General features: G+C 39.5%; 6 protein-coding genes across 7 annotated transcripts; 5 read left to right on the top strand and 1 right to left on the bottom strand.

Annotated features, from left to right (window-relative positions):
• The first annotated feature begins 2,380 nt into the window (after nucleotides 1-2,380).
• Nucleotides 2,381-3,208, top strand: LOC101299503. The gene is made up of 3 exons (XM_004304114.1): nucleotides 2,381-2,517; nucleotides 2,627-2,695; nucleotides 2,922-3,208. The coding sequence occupies exons 1-3, from the start codon at nucleotides 2,461-2,463 to the stop codon at nucleotides 2,994-2,996; spliced, it is 201 nt and encodes a 66-aa protein (XP_004304162.1). The 5' UTR covers nucleotides 2,381-2,460; the 3' UTR covers nucleotides 2,997-3,208.
• Nucleotides 3,209-4,108: 900 nt separating this feature from the next.
• Nucleotides 4,109-7,740, top strand: LOC101299214 (2,3-bisphosphoglycerate-independent phosphoglycerate mutase-like). The gene is made up of 6 exons (XM_004304113.1): nucleotides 4,109-4,141; nucleotides 4,442-4,854; nucleotides 5,184-5,329; nucleotides 5,676-5,952; nucleotides 6,589-6,861; nucleotides 7,161-7,740. The coding sequence occupies exons 2-6, from the start codon at nucleotides 4,546-4,548 to the stop codon at nucleotides 7,635-7,637; spliced, it is 1,482 nt and encodes a 493-aa protein (XP_004304161.1). The 5' UTR covers nucleotides 4,109-4,141; nucleotides 4,442-4,545; the 3' UTR covers nucleotides 7,638-7,740.
• A 1,604-nt stretch (nucleotides 7,741-9,344) lies between these two features.
• Nucleotides 9,345-10,577, top strand: LOC101311503. The gene is made up of 2 exons (XM_004305988.1): nucleotides 9,345-9,661; nucleotides 9,728-10,577. Exons 1-2 carry the CDS (start codon nucleotides 9,345-9,347, stop codon nucleotides 10,575-10,577), a joined length of 1,167 nt encoding a protein of 388 aa, XP_004306036.1.
• Nucleotides 10,578-10,767: 190 nt separating this feature from the next.
• LOC101298728 (protein translation factor SUI1 homolog) lies at nucleotides 10,768-12,448 on the bottom strand. 2 transcript variants are annotated; one of them, XM_004304111.1, is made up of 3 exons: nucleotides 12,295-12,448; nucleotides 11,875-11,963; nucleotides 10,768-11,293 (listed from the first exon to the last, which is right to left on the bottom strand). In XM_004304111.1, the coding sequence occupies exons 2-3, from the start codon at nucleotides 11,909-11,911 to the stop codon at nucleotides 10,989-10,991; spliced, it is 342 nt and encodes a 113-aa protein (XP_004304159.1). In that variant the 5' UTR covers nucleotides 11,912-11,963; nucleotides 12,295-12,448; the 3' UTR covers nucleotides 10,768-10,988. The 2 variants fall into 2 exon arrangements, with proteins under 2 accessions (XP_004304159.1, XP_004304160.1); XM_004304112.1 differs by lacking the exon at nucleotides 12,295-12,448 and having other exon boundaries at nucleotides 11,875-11,965.
• A 387-nt stretch (nucleotides 12,449-12,835) lies between these two features.
• Nucleotides 12,836-15,538, top strand: LOC101298443 (tryptophan synthase beta chain 2-like). Its single transcript, XM_004304110.1, has 6 exons — nucleotides 12,836-13,049; nucleotides 13,502-13,829; nucleotides 13,923-14,139; nucleotides 14,226-14,763; nucleotides 14,849-14,947; nucleotides 15,041-15,538. Exons 1-6 carry the CDS (start codon nucleotides 12,974-12,976, stop codon nucleotides 15,295-15,297), a joined length of 1,515 nt encoding a protein of 504 aa, XP_004304158.1. The 5' UTR covers nucleotides 12,836-12,973; the 3' UTR covers nucleotides 15,298-15,538.
• A 536-nt stretch (nucleotides 15,539-16,074) lies between these two features.
• LOC101298148 lies at nucleotides 16,075-18,822 on the top strand. Its single transcript, XM_004304109.1, has 4 exons — nucleotides 16,075-16,794; nucleotides 16,889-17,034; nucleotides 17,148-17,245; nucleotides 18,036-18,822. The coding sequence occupies exons 1-4, from the start codon at nucleotides 16,241-16,243 to the stop codon at nucleotides 18,513-18,515; spliced, it is 1,278 nt and encodes a 425-aa protein (XP_004304157.1). The 5' UTR covers nucleotides 16,075-16,240; the 3' UTR covers nucleotides 18,516-18,822.
• The last annotated feature ends 499 nt before the right edge of the window (nucleotides 18,823-19,321 follow it).

Below are 19,321 nucleotides of genomic sequence, written 5' to 3'. Positions count from 1 at the left end.
TCTAGCATGGCAAGCACCAGTATCGAATGAATGCTTGATATTAAAATCGATTTCGGATTGTAATTGTGGCATGGATTTTTTGTTAGCTAGATTGCCGAACATGCACTGATCGATGGATCTGTTTGGACTTTGGCCGATATAGAGAAGCTTTTAAAATCAAGATCTCTCAAGTGCAGCATATTAATTCACAATGCAAACTTGTCATTTTGGTATAGAATGCGAGCACGTATTGAGCTTATTCTTCTTTGAGTAACTGATTTCCCTAGTAGAGTTTCTGATGCAAAATTAACCAACCTAAAATAGCTAGACCGGCATGAGCACAATTAGGGTGCATCTCAGTGATCTCACAGACCCTATACCCAGTCGAAGAACGAGGACCCTTTTGAGACAACTTCGATTCAACCTTGTTCTGGATCACTCTCTTGCTTCAACTATACTAGTGTAAACATAAAAACGAGGACCTGATCGATTTGTTGCAGAGGAACACGGATAGTTTATGTTGGGTAAGAGACTAGATCGAGCAGCTACGTACTATATATACATCGACGTATATTGTGCAGCTGTGCTGCGCGCTGACAGGGCCGGCCCTGAGTATAGGCCCAGCTGGCGTGGGCCAAAAAAAAAAATTTCTTCTTATATATAATAAAAATAAATAACAAGTCTCCTTTTTACAGAAGAGATGTTTCGTCTTCTTCTTTAATAATTCTTTAGGGCAAATCCATTCAAGAGGCCAGACCTCTCTGACTCTCTCTTTCTCCTTTTTTTTGGTTACATACTCTTTTTTTAACTTAAACCCTAAACCTTAAGGCAAACCTTGTTCATATTACCAAGTATATTTCTCCTTCTCTCTCTTGCTTTTTAATTCCATGGATTTCTGCAATTTCACAATTGCTTGCATACTGCTATCTTTAAAACTTCTTCTTATTGCCTACAATGCACACATACTTCTCAATCCCACATTCACAACCATAAAATCTCAAATGCAGCAAGTAATTCAACATAAATCATATCATGAAGAATCAATCAGTTTATCATTGTTTTTCCCTTCTAGATGAAAATCGATTTAACATTGTTTATTATCATCAACATATACAATTTATTTTCTTATTATGATGAAACATATATCAATTTTTTTGAAGCTTTTTTAGCTTAACTTTTGAGGTGTAAATTTCGTCAGGTGATCTTGTCTTTGCAATTTTTTTTAAAAAAAGTTAAATTTTTGGGTCAATTTTCATTGTTTCATATTCTAGTTTGATTGAGTTTCTCTGTCCCTTTTTTGTATGAACAAGTGCTTACGGACTTATTTGTAAAAAGAAAAAAAAAGATATAAATCTATTAAACATAGGGAGCCCCCATTTTGCTTTTCGCCTTGAGCCCCAAAAAACTCAGGGCCGGCCCTGCGCGCTGGAACACCAATGGAACATTTTATGTTAAAGGTTATGCCGTTTAGGGTAGGCAGATCTATGATACTGTTTGAACTTGATTCTATGCTAGGTTGAATTCCCTCTTATTTGCTTGCCCGTGCGTAGACTTGTATTGATGGAACATTGGTTACACACAGAAACTTCCAACCAACCTAAAACTGATAATTGACATCGTGCATTTTAAACAACTCATAAATTATAACGAGTCTGATGTGAGTCGAACTCTCGACCTCCCAGTTACAAAAGAAAGACTCATAGACTAAATGATATTAGCATGCATAAATAAACATTTGCTTCATCAAGCTATAATCTAAAATAAAAATATATAAAAATTCAAGTTTTTGTATTGTTTTTTACTATCATATGAAATGCATTGTCCAATGTACTATTCACCTAAAAGTTCAGAAAAGTTAACGATTGAAAACAAGGGCAAACCAACTTAGGTGAAGGGTAACCTCCACATGTGATCAAGTTGGTATGAGTCAGGTGTGGAACTCTATACTCTTTTTCTTTTGCCGTCACAATTAGGTATTTTAATTTATGAAGCCGCTCGTCGTAACTAGATGTTACTGCTGACTTTAAGACTTAAGAAAAATGAAGTACCACATTTCATCAAAACCTTTAATTAAGGAAATAGTTGGACTGTCAAAAACATTTTTGGTTTTTAGAGTGAAATTCAATTCCAAATTCACCATAAATGATAGTAGTAAGAACGGTCGATTATCCCATTTAGGAAAGACCATACCACCGATCCCGCCCTCTCCCGTATACAAAGATCTCCGGCCACGTTAAGTTGAATACCAGAAATCAAACTCATTCAAAAGTCCTTGTCTTCAGCCTGAAACTTATATATCCATCGATCAACCATAAACGTAGCAATAAACACTTGTCAAGCAATTACATCATTCTGATTCAAGAAGCTATCTATAAATACTCCTCTCTGCTACCAACATTTCATCAAAGCAAATTTGAGTTTTCGATCAGCCTCTTAATTATTCCCTCGTTGTTTGTGTAATCCAAAGACCTACAGATCAGAATGGACAACTCCCAAAGTGCAGGATACCAAGCTGGCCAGGCCAAGGGCCAAGCTCAGGTGAGGATCTAACTTCTAACCTAATTTCATGGTTACAAAACTTACAATATATATGGTGCTGCTGCTTAAGTTTTGTAATATATTTTGATCATATTCTTGTTTGATGCAGGAAAAGGCCAGCAACTTGATGGACCATGCCAGCAATGCTGCCCAATCTGCGAAGGAATCTGCCCAAAATGTATGATGAAACATGTCTTTATTCTTATATATATTCAGCCATATATCAAGTTTTACACATTCACTCGATCAGTTCATTATTCTCACTCCGAACTCAATAACTTATCGATCATCTTATAACGTATTCGGAATTTCGCATCACGATCCCAAAATATAAATAACTTCTGCCCTAGCTAACTTGTTTAGATTAAATCAGATGGCTAATTTATTGATTGATTGTGTTGCAGGCTGGTCAGCAAATGCAGCAGAAGGCACAGGGAGCTGCTGAGTCAGTCAGGAATGCAATGGGAGGCAACAAATGAAGCTGATCGATGAAGGATCTCGATGATCATTACACCCTTTTTGTTTTGTTTCCTACATTTTTGATATCCGCATCGGTTTTCGTTTTTGAGAATGGTACCTTTCTTCTGCATTTTGCAAGAAGAAAAGTTTTTCCAAGTCAATGTTATCATTTGCTATTCAGAGAGTACGAATAGCCAATAATACAATGAGTTAATTAACTTAATTTAATCTCTACTCTAGCACCCATTTCAGAATTGATGTTTAATCACTATTGGATTTTCATTGTCCTGCTGGAATGAAAATACATACTATGTATATATGCCAAACACACAAAGATAGATCGAGATCGATAGCTAGTTCGACAATAATCATATGCATGGAAAAGCTTTAGATACTTCTCTTGATCAAGTGCAACATTACTATACAAACTAGTGATCCTTTGGTATAATATTGTATTCTCATCTTATTTGGAGAATTTTGGGTAGAAATGATGGTATAGAGCTAGGTTAAATATGTTCCAACTCTTTATTCCAAAATAAATAAAAATTTCTTACGGAAAGTTACTAATTAGAGGTTAAGTACATGACACTTTGGAAAATCAGAGCGTACGCGTCATGAGGACACAATTGATTACGATAACATTAATATTCAATACATCGATCATGTGTACAATAAAATTTTTGACTCCTCATTTTACAATGCATACTCCATAATTCCTATTTTAGTAACTTAAATAATGTTTTAGTAACACGTGTTTTGTCTTTTTATAAAAAATTTAACAAAAAAAGAGAGATAAGTTGTGGATTATAAAACGGAGAGTGCAAATTTCACTCTTCTAAAATTTTCTCTTTGATTCAAAAAAAAATAATCAAAAGATGATAAGTTTCAGGGTTGATCCTGTAAATAAGAGTACGAGGAGAAACGAACAGGACCAAATCAAACAGACAACACAGGAAAGGCCCAAAGAGCCTGAACTAGATGGGCCACCACACTTCCATCCGCCTAGCCTCACCACTTGTCCGCCCATCCCGCATTATGCCCAGTTATGTTTTAATTAATTATTTATTTATTTATTTTAAAATTTCTTACAACTCTCTGCTCCAAAAGCAATTCTCTTTCTATCTTTCTGGGTCGAAACAAGAATCGCCCCTGAAGCCATTTGGAGGTAGAACAGTTCAATACTCTTGCATCAAGAATGTCATGTTCTTTGAAACTCTTGGTTTGATTTTGCATGCACATATGTATTGTTTAGTTATTGAGATTCCTTTATCAGGGCCATTGTTTAATGATCAGTATTGGTAAAGATTGGAGCTTTGAATTGGTTGGAAATGATGTTAATCATAGCTGCTTGATTGTACTTGTTTTGATACTAGTTTGGTATCTGTAGCTTCTTTTGTTCTTCTGTCTGATGGTTTCAACATCTCTGATTGAATTTGGTGTTTCGTCTTTGCTTATTTGGTTGCAGGTTTGAGATGCTCCAGTGACTCTGCTTCAAAATAAAGCTGTGCTGCAAAGAAAGGAGGTGAACAAATAACACATAAGATTCCATTTTCTTGAAAACCCAGATACATGGGTCAAACACAGCAGCCAAAGAGAAGAGTGGCATTTTTGTTGATTGATGGTGTGGGGGATGTGTCAATACCAAAGTTGGGATTTAAGACTCCTCTTCAGGCGGCCAAAGTGCCGAATTTGGATGCCATAGCATCTGCTGGAGTTAATGGTCTAATGGACCCTGTTGAAGTTGGTCTGGGTTGTGGAAGTGACACAGCTCACCTTTCTCTAATGGGTTACAACCCTAGGGTATATTACCGGGGACGAGGTGCATTTGAGTCCATGGGAGCAGGATTGGCAATGTCACCAGGTGACATTGCATTTAAAGTGAGTATTTATTTGTTCATCTTATTTCTTCATAAATTGGTAGCTTATTATAATGGTAGTCACAACGTGATCATGGATGAACAGTTTAAACTTGATGCATTGCTAATTTTCCATATAGATGTAGTTGATTGTTATCATATAAGACATAGAAGCCATGGGGCTCAATGGATATTGGTCCCATATCAACTTAATATAATTTATAATCAGCATAATAGTAGGACAGTCATTTCAGTAAAATGTTTGTTGCTATAAATGCTATCCTTCAGATTATGATTGTTCTAGAGTCCAGGGTGTTACACAAGTAATGATGGCGAATTTTTGTTCTTCAGTCTAATTTTGCAACATTGGATGAAAAAACTGGAATAGTCATCAGTAGGAGGGCTGATAGACACTTTGAAGAAGAAGGGCCCATACTGTGTGCAGCACTCGATGGATTGAAGTTGCCATCTTTTCCCGAATATGAAGTCAGAGTCAGGTGCAAGTGCAAATGTTTATTGTAACTGATGTAACAGGCTTCTTATATGATGTGCATGTATGTATCTCTTTTATCCGTTGTTTGATCAAACACTACCTCCTTTATGCAGACAGCTAAAAAATTATGAAAAGTTTGTTATTTGAAAAAGAAAGTTTAGAATTTTGATCAGCTTTCAAGGTGACTGCCTTTTTGCACCTCTAGCATTGTAAAGTATTGACTGTTTTCAATTCGTAAGTTCACATCGTCTGTTCACTGGTTGAAAGCACTTCATCTGCTAACTCTGTAAATCCTTATCTAATTTTTACAGTCAAGTATAGTAATACTGACCGAGGTTCATTTGCTACAGGTATGCAACAGAACATAGATGTGGAGTGGTTGTAAAAGGGCCAAATTTAAGTGGAAACATATCGGGAACAGACCCATTGAAGGATAACCGTTTACTTTTGCAAGCTGAACCTTTAGATGGTAGTGATGAGGCAAGGCATACAGCTAAAGTTGTTAACGAGTTATCCAAGGAAATATCAAAGATTCTCATTGCACATCCACTAAATGCAAAGCGAGCATCTGAAGGGAAGAACATAGCTAATGTGGTCCTTTTACGAGGTTGTGGTATCCGGATTGAGGTCTGTTATCTCAAACACAGTTGATATTTGTATTGCATCATGTTGAACTCATTACTCAGAAAATCATATGCAGTCATCTAAGCTCTTGCATTGAACAACTTTCTCTGTTGTTTTTAGTGGATCAGACAGCCACCATGTGCAGGAATACTCCTTTGGAACATATACAAATGTTATACTCAGCCGGCTCAATCTTGTTATTATCATAATCTTCAATATTTCTATTCTCGTGATTGATAAGATCTCGGTTCTGGCTGTTTGGCTTAGCTCTTCTGATACTTCAGTATGTGCCTACATTCAAGTGAATAATCTTCTGAGCTGAACAGCAACTGATGGACATCAGGGTTTATTCTTTCTTTTCTGGCTGCCTGGTAGACAATGCTGGAACTTTCCGCAACTAGTTGTTTTAGTAATGCTCCTGAGAGTGCTGGACATACCACCATAAGAATGCCAATTTTTATAGAATATTGAAAGCCTAAGAGGTCTCCTATTTAAGGATATCCATCCTTAGGCTCACCAGCAATTTTGCAAGACCATCTTGGGATGGTTTACATATTAGCACACGTCTTTTAACATATACATACATATCTATATATTCTTATATTACTCCTCTTTCTCAAATACTTAAACATATTTCAGGTTTCTCCATTTGCAAAGAAACATGGGTTATGGCCTTGTATGGTAGCTCCAACAAAAATCATTGCAGGATTGGGCTTATCTCTTGGCATTGATATCCTGGAAGCTCCTGGAGCAACTGGAGACTACAGAACACTTCTAACTTCCAAAGCAACTGCAATAGCCAAGGCACTTTCAGCTCCTCTGCAGTCTTGCCCCAATGTATTTGTGCCAGGGGAAGATGAACACAAACCAGGGCGATCAGATGGCTACGATTTTGGGTTTCTCCACATAAAGGTCATATCTCAGCTTCGGCTCTTTAATTATCTGCCTCGTCACCGTGCAATTTCAACACTCATCATATATTTCCACACTGAAGCATAGATATCATTTTTAATCTAGTTTCCTGAAATGTGAGAAGTTAATAATGGCATAGCAATTGATGCTTAGTAAAGTTTAATGTTTGATGCTCCACTTGCTTGCTTAGTTGTTGGTCCCACAGAGGGTTTCATACTGAGAGAGATTGTTTTGAGATTTCGGTACTTAGGTCCCCATTTCATAAGTGGTAAAGGAATCTCTGTTTGATTGCATTGCAGGCTATAGATGATGCAGGTCATGATAAAGCAACCATTTTCAAAGTCAAAGGATTAGAAGCTGTAGATCGAGCTATAGGGCAGCTGGCCAGGCTCCTTTGGGAGACTGAATCAACTGGAAAATTTCAGTACTTCCTTTGTGTTACAGGAGACCACTCTACGCCAGTTGAATATGGAGACCACAGCTTTGAGCCAGTTCCATTCACAATATGTTCATTGAAAGATTTTGTGGGTGCTGTAGGTGTGGAAATGGTTTTGGGTGCTTCGCTTGATCCATTTCCTCTTCCAACTGTAAAAGAGGGTGAATATCCAACAGAGCCAGTGGAGATGGCACAGGAGCAGACCAAGCAGCCTCGAGCTTTCAACGGTGATTCAGTTTGTGAGTTTAATGAGATAGCGGCGGCAAGGGGATGTCTTGGACGTTTTCCTGGCGGTGAGATGATGGGAGTAATAAAGAATTTCCTGGAGCTAGAAGCTTGAGCTGCACAAGCTGAAAGTGTGCTGTGAAAATGGGTAAGGAAAATGGCTACAATTCAATGATATGTATTGGAGGTTTTGAAATCCTTTAAGAAAACGAGAATTGAAAATAAGCATACCAAGAGGTTTTCCTTATTAAACCTTTTCATCTGTTTTCATCATTTCTTTAGGTAGACTTCTGGAGTCTAATCGTTCCTCTCCAGGTATATTACTACTCTTAAAATAGACCTGAACAGAATCTGCATGTATAGTCTGAAAAACCTTGAAAAACCTTAAAATTGCTAGCAAAGCCAGTAAATTTCAGACTCCGGCAAGCCATGTGGACATGATGCAACCGACTCTGTCCATTCACGGGTGTCACTAGAGAAGACCTGAATGTTGATTTTGATACAATCTTCAGACACACCGTTATAATCATTTTCAGACGTGAAGAGTCTCACAACCTTGCACCTATACTCGTCATTCATACTGACTAGCTCCGAGTCTTTATGCTGAGCTATGTGTTTTTCGTAGAAGGGCTCGCAGATGAACCCCAAGGGTTTTCTCTTATGACATCCAGGGGGTGGGAGGAAGATTAACAACCTGCATTGTGCGTGGATTACATATGAAGAAATCGAGGCGATCATCTTTCTTTTCGGAGCACAAAAATAAGTCATTGTATGTAGCCACAATTAGTGAACATTGTTTCAAGCTCAAGAAACTCCTCAAGTCTTTCAAACACCTTTGGTGTGAAGTGTTCATCCCCATAGCAGTCCATCAGAGACTGAATTATAGGGGTTCCTCTGTCACTTTAGATCCATAGAAAGTGGCCAACAAACGAAGGATCCGAGATGAGAGTGCACCAACGCTTGGAGACACTTGCATTGAGAAACAAAGTTATGGGAAGGAAGTCGACAGAGGATTTCAAACATTAGCTCATCAGGGAGATCATCAAGATTGGTATTCATCGATTTCGATGACGGTCTACTTCCTGCTTCTGCTGATGAATCTTTTAAACGTTTCGGGTGGTGAATATGATCAGAAGAAGACATTGTTAACTTGGAGGCTCTTCCTCCGAACTAGCATGCATGACACAAAATATTTAGGTCAGCCATAGTTGATGAATCTGATCGAGGTGCCTCCCAGAAAATATCAAAAGGCAAAAGCAATAGTCTAATTGTACCACATTTGTGCCTTCTAATTTGTACTTAGATAGTATAAGTTCAAATGTTCTATATCTATTTTGACTCTTCCATTTATCACCCCAACCAGCAGCATAATTCATGATTCACTCGACTACTGCTGGGCAATGAAGCTTCAAATCCAGCTAGTATGGTCAGAGTTTACTAAATTTTTACAGAAATCATGACAACATAACTTGTGTTTGGTCTGCAAGTTAAAGCATATTACTACCTGTGTATTACAGGTTCCAATAAGAATTGGAAGCTCTCTTCCAACTTCAAAATTTATGTGCGCCCTTAATTTATAAAGGACAATAGTCTAAAGTGGAGTGTTGCATGTAAAATATGGCACAAGAAGAAGTGGAACATAAAGCTTCTTTTTTTCACTTTAGTTTTGCTTTGTTTACATATTGGAAATTATCTCATCAGACACCTACTTCTTTTCTTAATTCATAAGAAATATAAACTGATTAAACACCTCCCTCCTTCCTCAGTTCCTCAAAATAATTGCACACACACCAGCAGCACCAGAAACACAAAAAACTTAAAGATGTATGTGACAAAACCTCTTTCCATGTACCGGAAATCTCCAAACACCCTTTCTATACAGCCACCAGATGCACCTTATTCCGGTCATTTAGTAGTTACAGATGAAGAAGCAGAAGCACAAGACTCATGTTGTTGGGGTATTTTCAAGCGTGAACAGATTAAGCAACTACCATTTCCACAAGACAAGATACTCACCGTTGTTTATACATCGGATTACCAAGAAGCAACCACCACCAAAGTTTGGTTCATCCCTGTTCTTGATCAGCCTCTTTCTTCTAATTGCTACTATGTCATCAAAGCAAATGGAAGACACAAAGGGTATGCTCTTATTGTACTTGTAATTTTTCTTCATGTACTGTTTTTAAGTAGTACATGTTTGTGCAGGAAAGCATGCAGATGTTCTAAAGAGAGGGACATAATGAACTGCTGCTTCAGAGACTTCTCGAGGGACAAGAAACCAGTACCTTTGAATCTAAGAAACACATACCAACAAGTTAAGATTCATCGGCACCAAGGAGGCGGTTTCTTCGCAGAGTCTGTTGCTCCTGATGGTGTTCCTCCAAAGTTTCTAAGGAAAAAAGGATGGGTAATCCGCAGCTCAAGTTTGTACCGATGGCAGTTAAGTGATGCCTTAGGCCTTGACACTTCCCTCCGATTGCGCTTCCCTGACTTCAACTTCCCCATCTTTAAGAAACGTTCAGCTTCTAACGTTGTGGGGAAATGGTACAGTCCATTTGTGTTTGTGAGAGAGAGATCCAGCGTAAGACGCCAGATGAAGAAGTCGAAATTCTACAGAATATCTATGGAGCAGTGGTGGGAAGAGATTTACTCCTGTGGGAATACTAGCAATGAAGGCAATGTTGTGAATGTGGATGTAAGTGTACAAAGGGAAGTGGCTTTTGTATCTGCCGCGGAAGCTGTCAAGGACGACAGAAATGGTCGTACAGGGTTCACTTGGTTCAAGGCTTATAATCCAGACAGCCGAAAACTGGTCACCATCGGTTTGAGCTCCGCGATTGTCCAGAATATGAAATGGGTTTTAGAGGCAGGAGGGTGGGTTACTGGGGATGAGAAGGACACAAGGGTGCAGAAAGTAGAAGAGATCAGAGACGGGTGGAGGAAGTTCGGCTGTTATGTTCTGGTGGAGAGTTTCAAATTGAGAAGAATGGACGGAAGCCTGGTATTGAGACATGACTTCAGGCACACTAACACCATAAGAAGTAAATGGGAATAAGCTATATTGTAAACAGTAGTTCTGGGCATAACATCTCAGTTTGTACATGTTTCTCAGTTTTACATGTTTCCACATTATAAACCTCAGTTTCATACAACATAGGTAAAATGGCTCAAAGCTTGTCAAGGTTACCTTTGTATCTTCTGTTTAAACTCAATCCTCAGAAAGAAAAACTTCTATAGAAAATTTGGAAAACAAGGAACACTCGTAATTTGATTAAGATCGACATAAGTTGTCATACATTCCATAATGATGTTCATGGTGCATCACACAGTTGCCTTGTATATATATGATAGAACAAACTAAAAGTACAAATCAAACAGCAAACTTGAATAGCAAACTTGGACAATATAGTGTCCAAATAACATGTTCATGAGGGGATGGTTTGCACACACTTTGAGTTCCTGCAGCTCAGAAACCGTGAATTTTGATATTCTCCTTCTTCACAATGCCAGCCTGAACTAGGAAGGCAGACACGTTCTTCCGCTGATCACCTTGGAGTTGAATCACCTGCCCCTGTTCTGGGTCCTGGACAACTGTACCATTGCAGCAAAATTCCTTCTTAAGATCCTTGAGAATCTTGTTGTAGCTAAATTCCTTCTTCAGTCCCTGCACTGTTGTCAGGCTTTTCCTACCATTACGCTGCTGTATACGAATGTGCACATAATCTTTTGTTCCAGCACCTGAGTCCTCAGCATTTGCCTCAGCAAACGGATCTGAAACCAAGCATCAGCATTTCAATTAGATTTCCCACAAACCAGAACATGAACGGCAAAGATAACGAGTTGAATCAAAATTTTCAAATCACACGCTACTAGATTGGATACAAGTCAATACAACACAAGCAACACACATGTCACCATTACAAAAGATCTACTTCCACATATTTCAGATATCATATCTTACATATAAAAACTCAATGGTCATATAAATCAGCACCACCTGCTCTTCTTTGCCCTTAACAAATATAACTACCAGAAAGTATGTCACACAAAAAGCAAGACGGCATGCGAACTCTAGGTACACAAACAGCAAGGCTAGGCAAGCGTTGCTTTTACAAACAAAACAAACACCATGTAACAAGTAAATAAAAAACAATGCCTTTAACGATTTAATCACTCAACTACTCCATTCAATAGATAACTTGAAATTCATCCGCTGTGTATTCTCTTTTTCTCTAACACAGATCAAATTCATTCAAATTCATGCAAATACAAGTAATTTAGCTATACATATCAAATAAACCCTGAGATATTTGAATCTCTCTTTCGAGATAAAACGAAAAGCAAAGGCATACCAAAGGCAGTAGGGATCTGGACGTCGAGCTCAGACATGAAACTTGGTAATGAACTAATAGATTCCCGGACAATCACGCTCTGCTCAGACCTGTATCACATCACAAAATCTCTATCAGCATCTCATAAAAAAAAATTCAAAATCACAAATCGCTATTAAATTACACCAATAAAACTCTATCTCCATGTTCATGATTATGATCCAGTAAAAACAAATCAAATTTTTTCAATTTACAACAAAATTATAAAGCTCTCTTCTAGATTTAGTTCCATAAGTAGATCTGACTCCATATAAAAACCTCAAATCTTAAAAAAACTACAATCCAAACCCTAAAATTGAGATTGAATCATGAAATCCCCAAATCGGAGAGAAACAAATCCCTAGAAATCTTCGGAATCAAAATCAGAGGCCGAAGCTGTACCTGATCAGATGATTTCAAGATTCGGAGATTGACCGGACGGTGATAGCGACGGAGATTAGGGCTGAGATTTCCTTCGCTTCTCTCTCTCTCTCTTCAAATAGAAACCTGTAGAGAAAAAGCGAAAGGAAATTTGGGGTCTGAGAAAAATTTACAGAAGCTAAAATATCATCGTCATAATATTTATGGTGTGGACTTGGGATTAGGTCGGTGGGTAATCTTTATTACCCCACGCGCGAGTTATGTGGCGATAATCCACGCGCGGGGTTATAAGAGGTGGGATTGGAGCGTGGAGGAGACGTCAGTGATTGAGCGAGTGAGTTCGGAGTTTTCCAGAAGGAGGAGGATTGTGTGGTGGGGATTAGGTTGATGTATGGGCCGTTAGTTGAGTTCATTTATTGGGCTTGGGGGCCCGGCCCACTTGGCGCATATTCATCTCCTTGTCAGAGTCAAAAGTTAATGCGCAGGACTATTTTATGTTTTGCCTCCATTTTCAATGCAGAGGCCATTACTATATATTCAATGGAATGGAGTAGCAAATTCCAACACGCTTGTGTTTTCTGAGCTCTGTATCATTCAAAATCTAAAACCCTAATCTCAAGCTGTGAGAGTTGGGACTTCTTCATTTGGTTCTGTTCAAGCTAGGAAGCTTTGATTGCTTTGGACCTCTCCAGTTTGAGCAATGGCTACTCACTGTGTTAATTTTTCTGCAAGTTCATTTCATACTAAGCCTTCTTCATCAGGACCAAGTACCAATGGTAACTTCATTCTGCACTAAAGATTATCCTTTTTGTTCTTGGATTGTTTTTCTTTCGGTTCTGGGTTTTAGGTTCTTGGATGGTAAACTTGCTAATTTGAGTAATGGTGGAACCTGAGATTGGTCTTTTGATGTAGTTAAATGTGATGTTAAAGTTGTGATCTGCTGTGCACTCAGTCGTTAATATATTCAATTCAGTCTATGTTTTAATGCTGTGGTAAAACATGTTCTGTATCAACTTTGTAAAACTCACCCTGAACCAATTCACCTAATCATCAGCTAGTGCTTATATGATGTGTGTGCGTTTTAAGCTGCAAGAAGAAATTGACATCCCGGTAACCTTTGATTTTCAATTTTGAGTATAAAATGTACCAGAACCTAATATTACAAGTTAAAGATCAATGAAAGTGTATGCCTGAGTATTAGTCTTGTTTCCTTATGTACTTGCTTCAGTTGAGAAGAAATGGCTTGGATTTATCACACTTGATAGAAAGCCGAGGAATTTGAAGCTTTCAAAAGGCTGTAGAGCAAGAGCAGCTCTCAATGCTGATACAGTACCAGTCGAAATCCCTCGTCAATGGTACAACCTGATTGCAGATCTGCCTATAAAACCTCCTCCCCCATTGCATCCCAAGACTTTTGAACCTGTTAAACCTGAAGATCTGTCCCCTCTATTTCCTGATGAGTTGATTAAACAGGAGGCAAGTGGTGAGAGATACATAGATATCCCAGAAGAAGTTCGCGAGATATACAAGCTTTGGCGCCCAACCCCTCTCATTAGGTTTATTCTTCTAACACACATTGCCCTGTTTGTTTTTTAACCTTCTCCTCTCATAAAGCTGTTGGAATCATCTTACTCTTGAGTTGAATATAGGGCCAAGAGGTTGGAGAAGCTTCTTGACACGCCGGCCAGAATTTATTACAAATACGAAGGCGGTAGCCCTGCTGGATCACACAAACCCAACAGTGCAGTTCCACAAGTGTATTATAATGCAAAGCAAGGCATCAAGAAGGTTGTGACAGAAACAGGAGCTGGACAATGGGGATGTTCTTTGGCTTTTGCATCCAGCTTATTTGGTCTTGACTGTGAGGTGAGAAATCTTCACTTGGTAAATGCCTATAATTGCTTGTTGCCTTGTTTCAAAGGTTTATTTTTTAAATGTCTTCCTTTATGTAGGTATGGCAAGTGCGAGCTTCATATGATCAGAAACCGTATCGCAAATTGATGATGCAAACTTGGGGGGCAAAGGTACACCCATCTCCATCAAACATAACTGAGTCCGGTAGAAAAACCCTTCTGATGGATCCATCAACCCCGGGAAGCTTAGGAATAGCTATTTCTGAAGCTGTGGAGGTTGCAGCTATGAATGCCGACACTAAATATTGTCTAGGGAGTGTTCTCAATCATGTTTTGCTCCACCAGACTGTAATTGGTGAAGAGTGTCTGAAACAAATGGAAGCAATAGGTGAGACCCCGGACTTGATCATAGGGTGTACTGGTGGAGGATCTAACTTTGCAGGCCTCAGTTTCCCATTCATTAGAGAAAAGCTCAATGGAAAAATGAGCCCTGTAATAAGAGCAGTTGAACCTTCTGCTTGTCCTTCATTAACTCAAGGTGTATACAGATATGATTATGGTGACACAGCAGGGATGACTCCACTAATGAAGATGCATACACTTGGGCATGACTTCATTCCTGACCCAATTCATGCCGGTAATGAACATTAGTTCTTGCTTCAGAGCTGTAGTCTTTTCGAAATTTACTTCTTCATATTCAACATTCGACTGTTTTTTAACAGGAGGATTGCGCTATCATGGCATGGCTCCACTGATTTCACATGTCTATGAACTCGGTTTCATGGAAGCATTAGCAATTCCCCAGACTGAGTGCTTCAGAGGTAACTAATATTTTCTATATACCTCATATACTATTCAGTAAGGGAGCCAACTGTCTAACTGTGATCCTAACTTCTGTGTTTTGTGCATTGCAGGTGCTATACAATTTGCTAGGTCCGAAGGATTGATTCCAGCACCAGAGCCAACCCATGCCATAGCTGCCACCATTAGGGAGGCTCTGAAGTGTAAAGAATCTGGAGAAGCAAAAGTTATTCTCACTGCAATGTGTGGACATGGCCATTTCGATTTGCCAGCTTACGACAATTACCTACAAGGAAATCTGGTTGACCTGTCATTCGATGATGAGAAGCTACAAGCAGCATTGAGCAGTGTTCCTAACATGCGTAGCTGACGGCAGTACATTGCTACAATGCTGCGTTGGATTTGGATGAACTAAGGCACATTTTTCCCACATTTTTTTTTTGTGAGAATGACATGTTTTTCCACTTGATCATGGAATGATCACAAGTTGGAATTTCAGAAGCAGAGTTCATGAGTTTGTTCAACATGAGATGACAAATACCAGGACAAAAACGAAATTCTTGTAACAAATTGAGTGCAGTTCAAGGACTATGCGATAGATATTGAGGAATAAAGTAATGCATTTTTCTTAACAATGTCACCGAAAGCTCTCACCTGTTCATGGGAGCTTAACCGAGCTGCCTAAACTTCCGACACTAGGCACTTTCAACACATAGTTGGAGTATTGTGTTTCGTAGTTTTATAGTCTCATCAACTTAACTGCTACGCCTACCATTAGTCTTTTACTTTTTATGTAGTCGAAATCACACCCTCTAACTGACAAATTATTTCCTGTTAAAAAAAAAAAAAAAAAAACTAGACAAATTATTTATTTAGGAAAAAAAAATTATGGGCATTGTACACAAGGACAAGGCATGGGCCTTGGTTGTGGTTTGTGTGTCCCAAACTAGAAGGGTAGGGTACCTTTGGTCTATTGAATTAGAACATTGATCTCTCTCTGCTCTTTTCACTTCACTAGGGCGCGCAGAGCACAGAGTCACAAAGAACGAAGGTGCTTCACATTCAACCGCAGAGAACATTCATAAAGTAAAGTCTCTATCTTTCTACTCCCAACTTTTCTTTCCCAAAATTTCTCAGAACAGTTTTAGGGTTCATGAACAATTTAAACTAATTCGATATTGAAATTGAAAATCAAAAGCAACCCAGTTGTAGAAACGCACCGAATTTCAGAAATTTAGAGTCTTTTCAATGCAATAGTGATTCTCAATTTCTCATTATCTGTTTGGATTCATGTAGAACTAGGGTGATTAGAGATGGGAAGTAAAGGTCGAATCCCACCGGCCCATCTCCGGCGTCCTCATCCGGGACCCGACCCGTATGGGCCTCCTGGGCCGGGTACCCGCCCACCTCCGGGTGGTTACTCACCCTTTGACATGTTGCCTCCTCCGCAAGTTTTGGAGCAGAAGCTGGCTTCACAGCATGTGGAGATGCAGAGGCTGGCAGCTGAGAATCAGAGACTCGCTTCGACGCACGGCAGCCTGAGGCAGGAGCTGGCTGGGGCTCAGCATGAGCTGCAGATACTGCATGCTCAGGCCGGGGCTATGAAGTCAGAGAGGGATCAGCAGATGAGGAGTTTGATGGATAAGATTGCGAAAATGGAGGCTGAGCTGAAATTGGCAGAGCCTGTTAAGGGGGAGCTGCAGCAGGCACGTGCCGAGGCGAATGGCTTGGTTGGGGCGAGGCAGGAGAGTATTGTGAAAGTGCAGCAGTTGAGTCAGGAGCTTCAGAGGGCGCATGTGGAGGTGCAGCAGATTCCGGTTTTGGTTCAGCAACTTGAGGGCCTCAGGCAGGAGTATCAGCATTGCAGGTTTGTGGCTACATGTTTGTTTCTCTTGTGGGGAATTTGGGTTTTTTAGCTTGCGAAACGACTTATAATGTTGTGTTTGTGGTGGATTATGCAGGGCTACTTTTGACTATGAAAAGAAATTGTACAATGACCACCTCGAATCACTTCAGGTCATGGAGAAGAACTATGTTACCATGGCTAGGGAGGTAGGAAAACTACGAGCAGAGTTATTGAATAATCCTGGTGTTGAAAGAAGAACTGGTAAACTTCTTGTCTTTTGATTTTCTGTGGGGTGGGTTAGGATCTCTTAGTTTAGTGTTTATCCTGATCTTTTAATACATTGCGGATGGTTTCTCCATGGCAATGAAATGCAGGTGGGCCTTATTATGGGAATCCTGGAACTAATGAAAGTGAGGCTTCTGGGCTTGCTGCAGGACAAAATGCTTATGAAGATAGCTATGGTGTTCCCCAGGTATTTTATTTTCCATATCTTAATTTTTTTTTTTTTTTTTTTGTTGTTGTTGAGGTTTTGTTCATATTCCTTTCCTTGTTATCGTATGGAGTTGGTTTTATGGTACTATGCCGGGTTGGTTTAGTCTCCTATTATTTGAGTCGAGATTGGCCTGTTGGTGTTGTATAAGTTATTATGAAATACATGGGTTTTTTACTCACAAACTCAAACACAAGATTCATGAATACTTAGCAAAATAGATTATCCATTGTGTTAGTCCTCCATCATCTTGATTGAAGCATTTTTGAGAATAGTTCAATTTCAATATTTCATTCAAATGAATCAGGTCTCTATAGGATGGTAGAATAGGTTCCCATCAATGCTGTTTTTTGTTTGTTTGCGTTTTTTTCTACAAAGATGTTAAATGCTGGACAGTAAGATCGGACTCAAAATGGTATGTATGGGAAAAGGATGCGTAGGCAAAACGCCAGCTGTAATTTACCATACCTTATTAGTTATACCATCTGAACTTTTAGTTATGTAAATCCATCACCTTCATTGTCTCAAAGGCAACTGCTAACTTCCGTTGGGAGTCCCAGTTTACAAATAACATCCTTCATTTCAGTACCAAAGTAAATCATTAAAGATGATTAAGAAGTTGGCCAATCAGACCTCCTTGATTAAGGCTGCTGATAAAGTCTTAAGAATCTGTTGTGCAACCTTGCTTTTGTTTTGAATTGAAAGTTATACTATTGGTGCTCCCAGATGCCATGAAATCTGACGCACTGTCGCTTGGTATTTCCTATAACAGGGACGTGTCCCATTTCCTCCTGCTGCTGCTGCTGCTGCTGCTGGTGGCAGTGGGCCTGGGGGCAGTGCTGGTGCACCTACTGGTGGCGCTGCTGCTGCAGCCACTGCCGGAACTTCTCCATTTGCCGGAACTCAGCCTGGACATCTGGGAAGGGCCGGTTATGATGCAGCAAGAGGACCTGTTGGTTATGATGCCTCTGGAGGACATGTTGGTTATGATGCACAAAGACCTGGCTATGATCCGCAAAGAGGACCCGTCTATGATGCACAAAGACCAGGTTATGAGGTGCAAAGAGTAGCTGGTTATGATCCAACCCTTGGTCTTAACTATGATGCACAGTCCAGAGGTGCTTCTGGTCCTCAAGGACATATGCCTGCAACCAATATGCCCTATAATTCAGCCGCTCCGCCTACTTCTCGAGCTGGAACTGGATATGAGGTACCACCACCTCGAGGAGGTGCCAACCCAGTTCGTAGATGAAGCCCAGGCCTTGCCCTTCGCCGGTAAAGTTCACTCAGATACAATAGTTGTTAGGATATCCGAAACTCCTCAAATTTTCCTCTGAATTTCATACGTTCTGGCTTCTGCTACCTTAAATAACATGTATCAGTCCATTTCTGGTTTTCACGTCTTTCAAATATTAAGTTGGGCCCAGAGTTGTAGCAGAACTGTGGCAAAATCATTGTAAAGAAGCACTCTGAAGTCTCTGTTTCTGTTGGGGGGATGTAAACAGTCTGAACCTAATATTAGATAATTTTTCCTTAAGATCGTTTGGAACTTATATTGCAAAGAAAACGTTGTATCACTTGTACGTATTATTGAAGTTGTATATGGGTAATATGCTCTCTTTTTTCAACTTATATTTGTGTTCGGTGCCAAGATAGAAAAATATGTTGGGAGTCTTGTAACGAAACATGTACCAGTACCAAGCTGAAGGTGGTACACGTGGTGGTTTTCTATTAGTTTGGAGGACCACTGGACTGTGACACATGGTTTTCCGGTAGCACTGAAAAATTTCTCGTTGAGAGGTGTTTATTAGATGGTTGTAAATCTGTATATATCACGTGGACGGTTAAGATTAGATGATATTAATATAAATACGTGATGATTTTTTATCTTTTATTTTTAAATGAAAAGGAAAACATAAGCTTTGGTGGGCCCAGATCCATTTACACTATTTAGCGCCTTTTGCCTCGCCAAAATTTCGAAACTAATTTCAATTTCCCGGGCATTTCCTTTTTTCCACGGCTGAGAACCACCCAACGCTTCCTCACTCTCTCTCTCTC

Source organism: Fragaria vesca, linkage group LG6, assembly GCF_000184155.1.
Source record: "Fragaria vesca subsp. vesca linkage group LG6, FraVesHawaii_1.0, whole genome shotgun sequence".
Lineage (NCBI taxonomy): Eukaryota > Viridiplantae > Streptophyta > Magnoliopsida > Rosales > Rosaceae > Fragaria > Fragaria vesca.
This window is presented reverse-complemented; position numbering and strand designations above follow the sequence as displayed.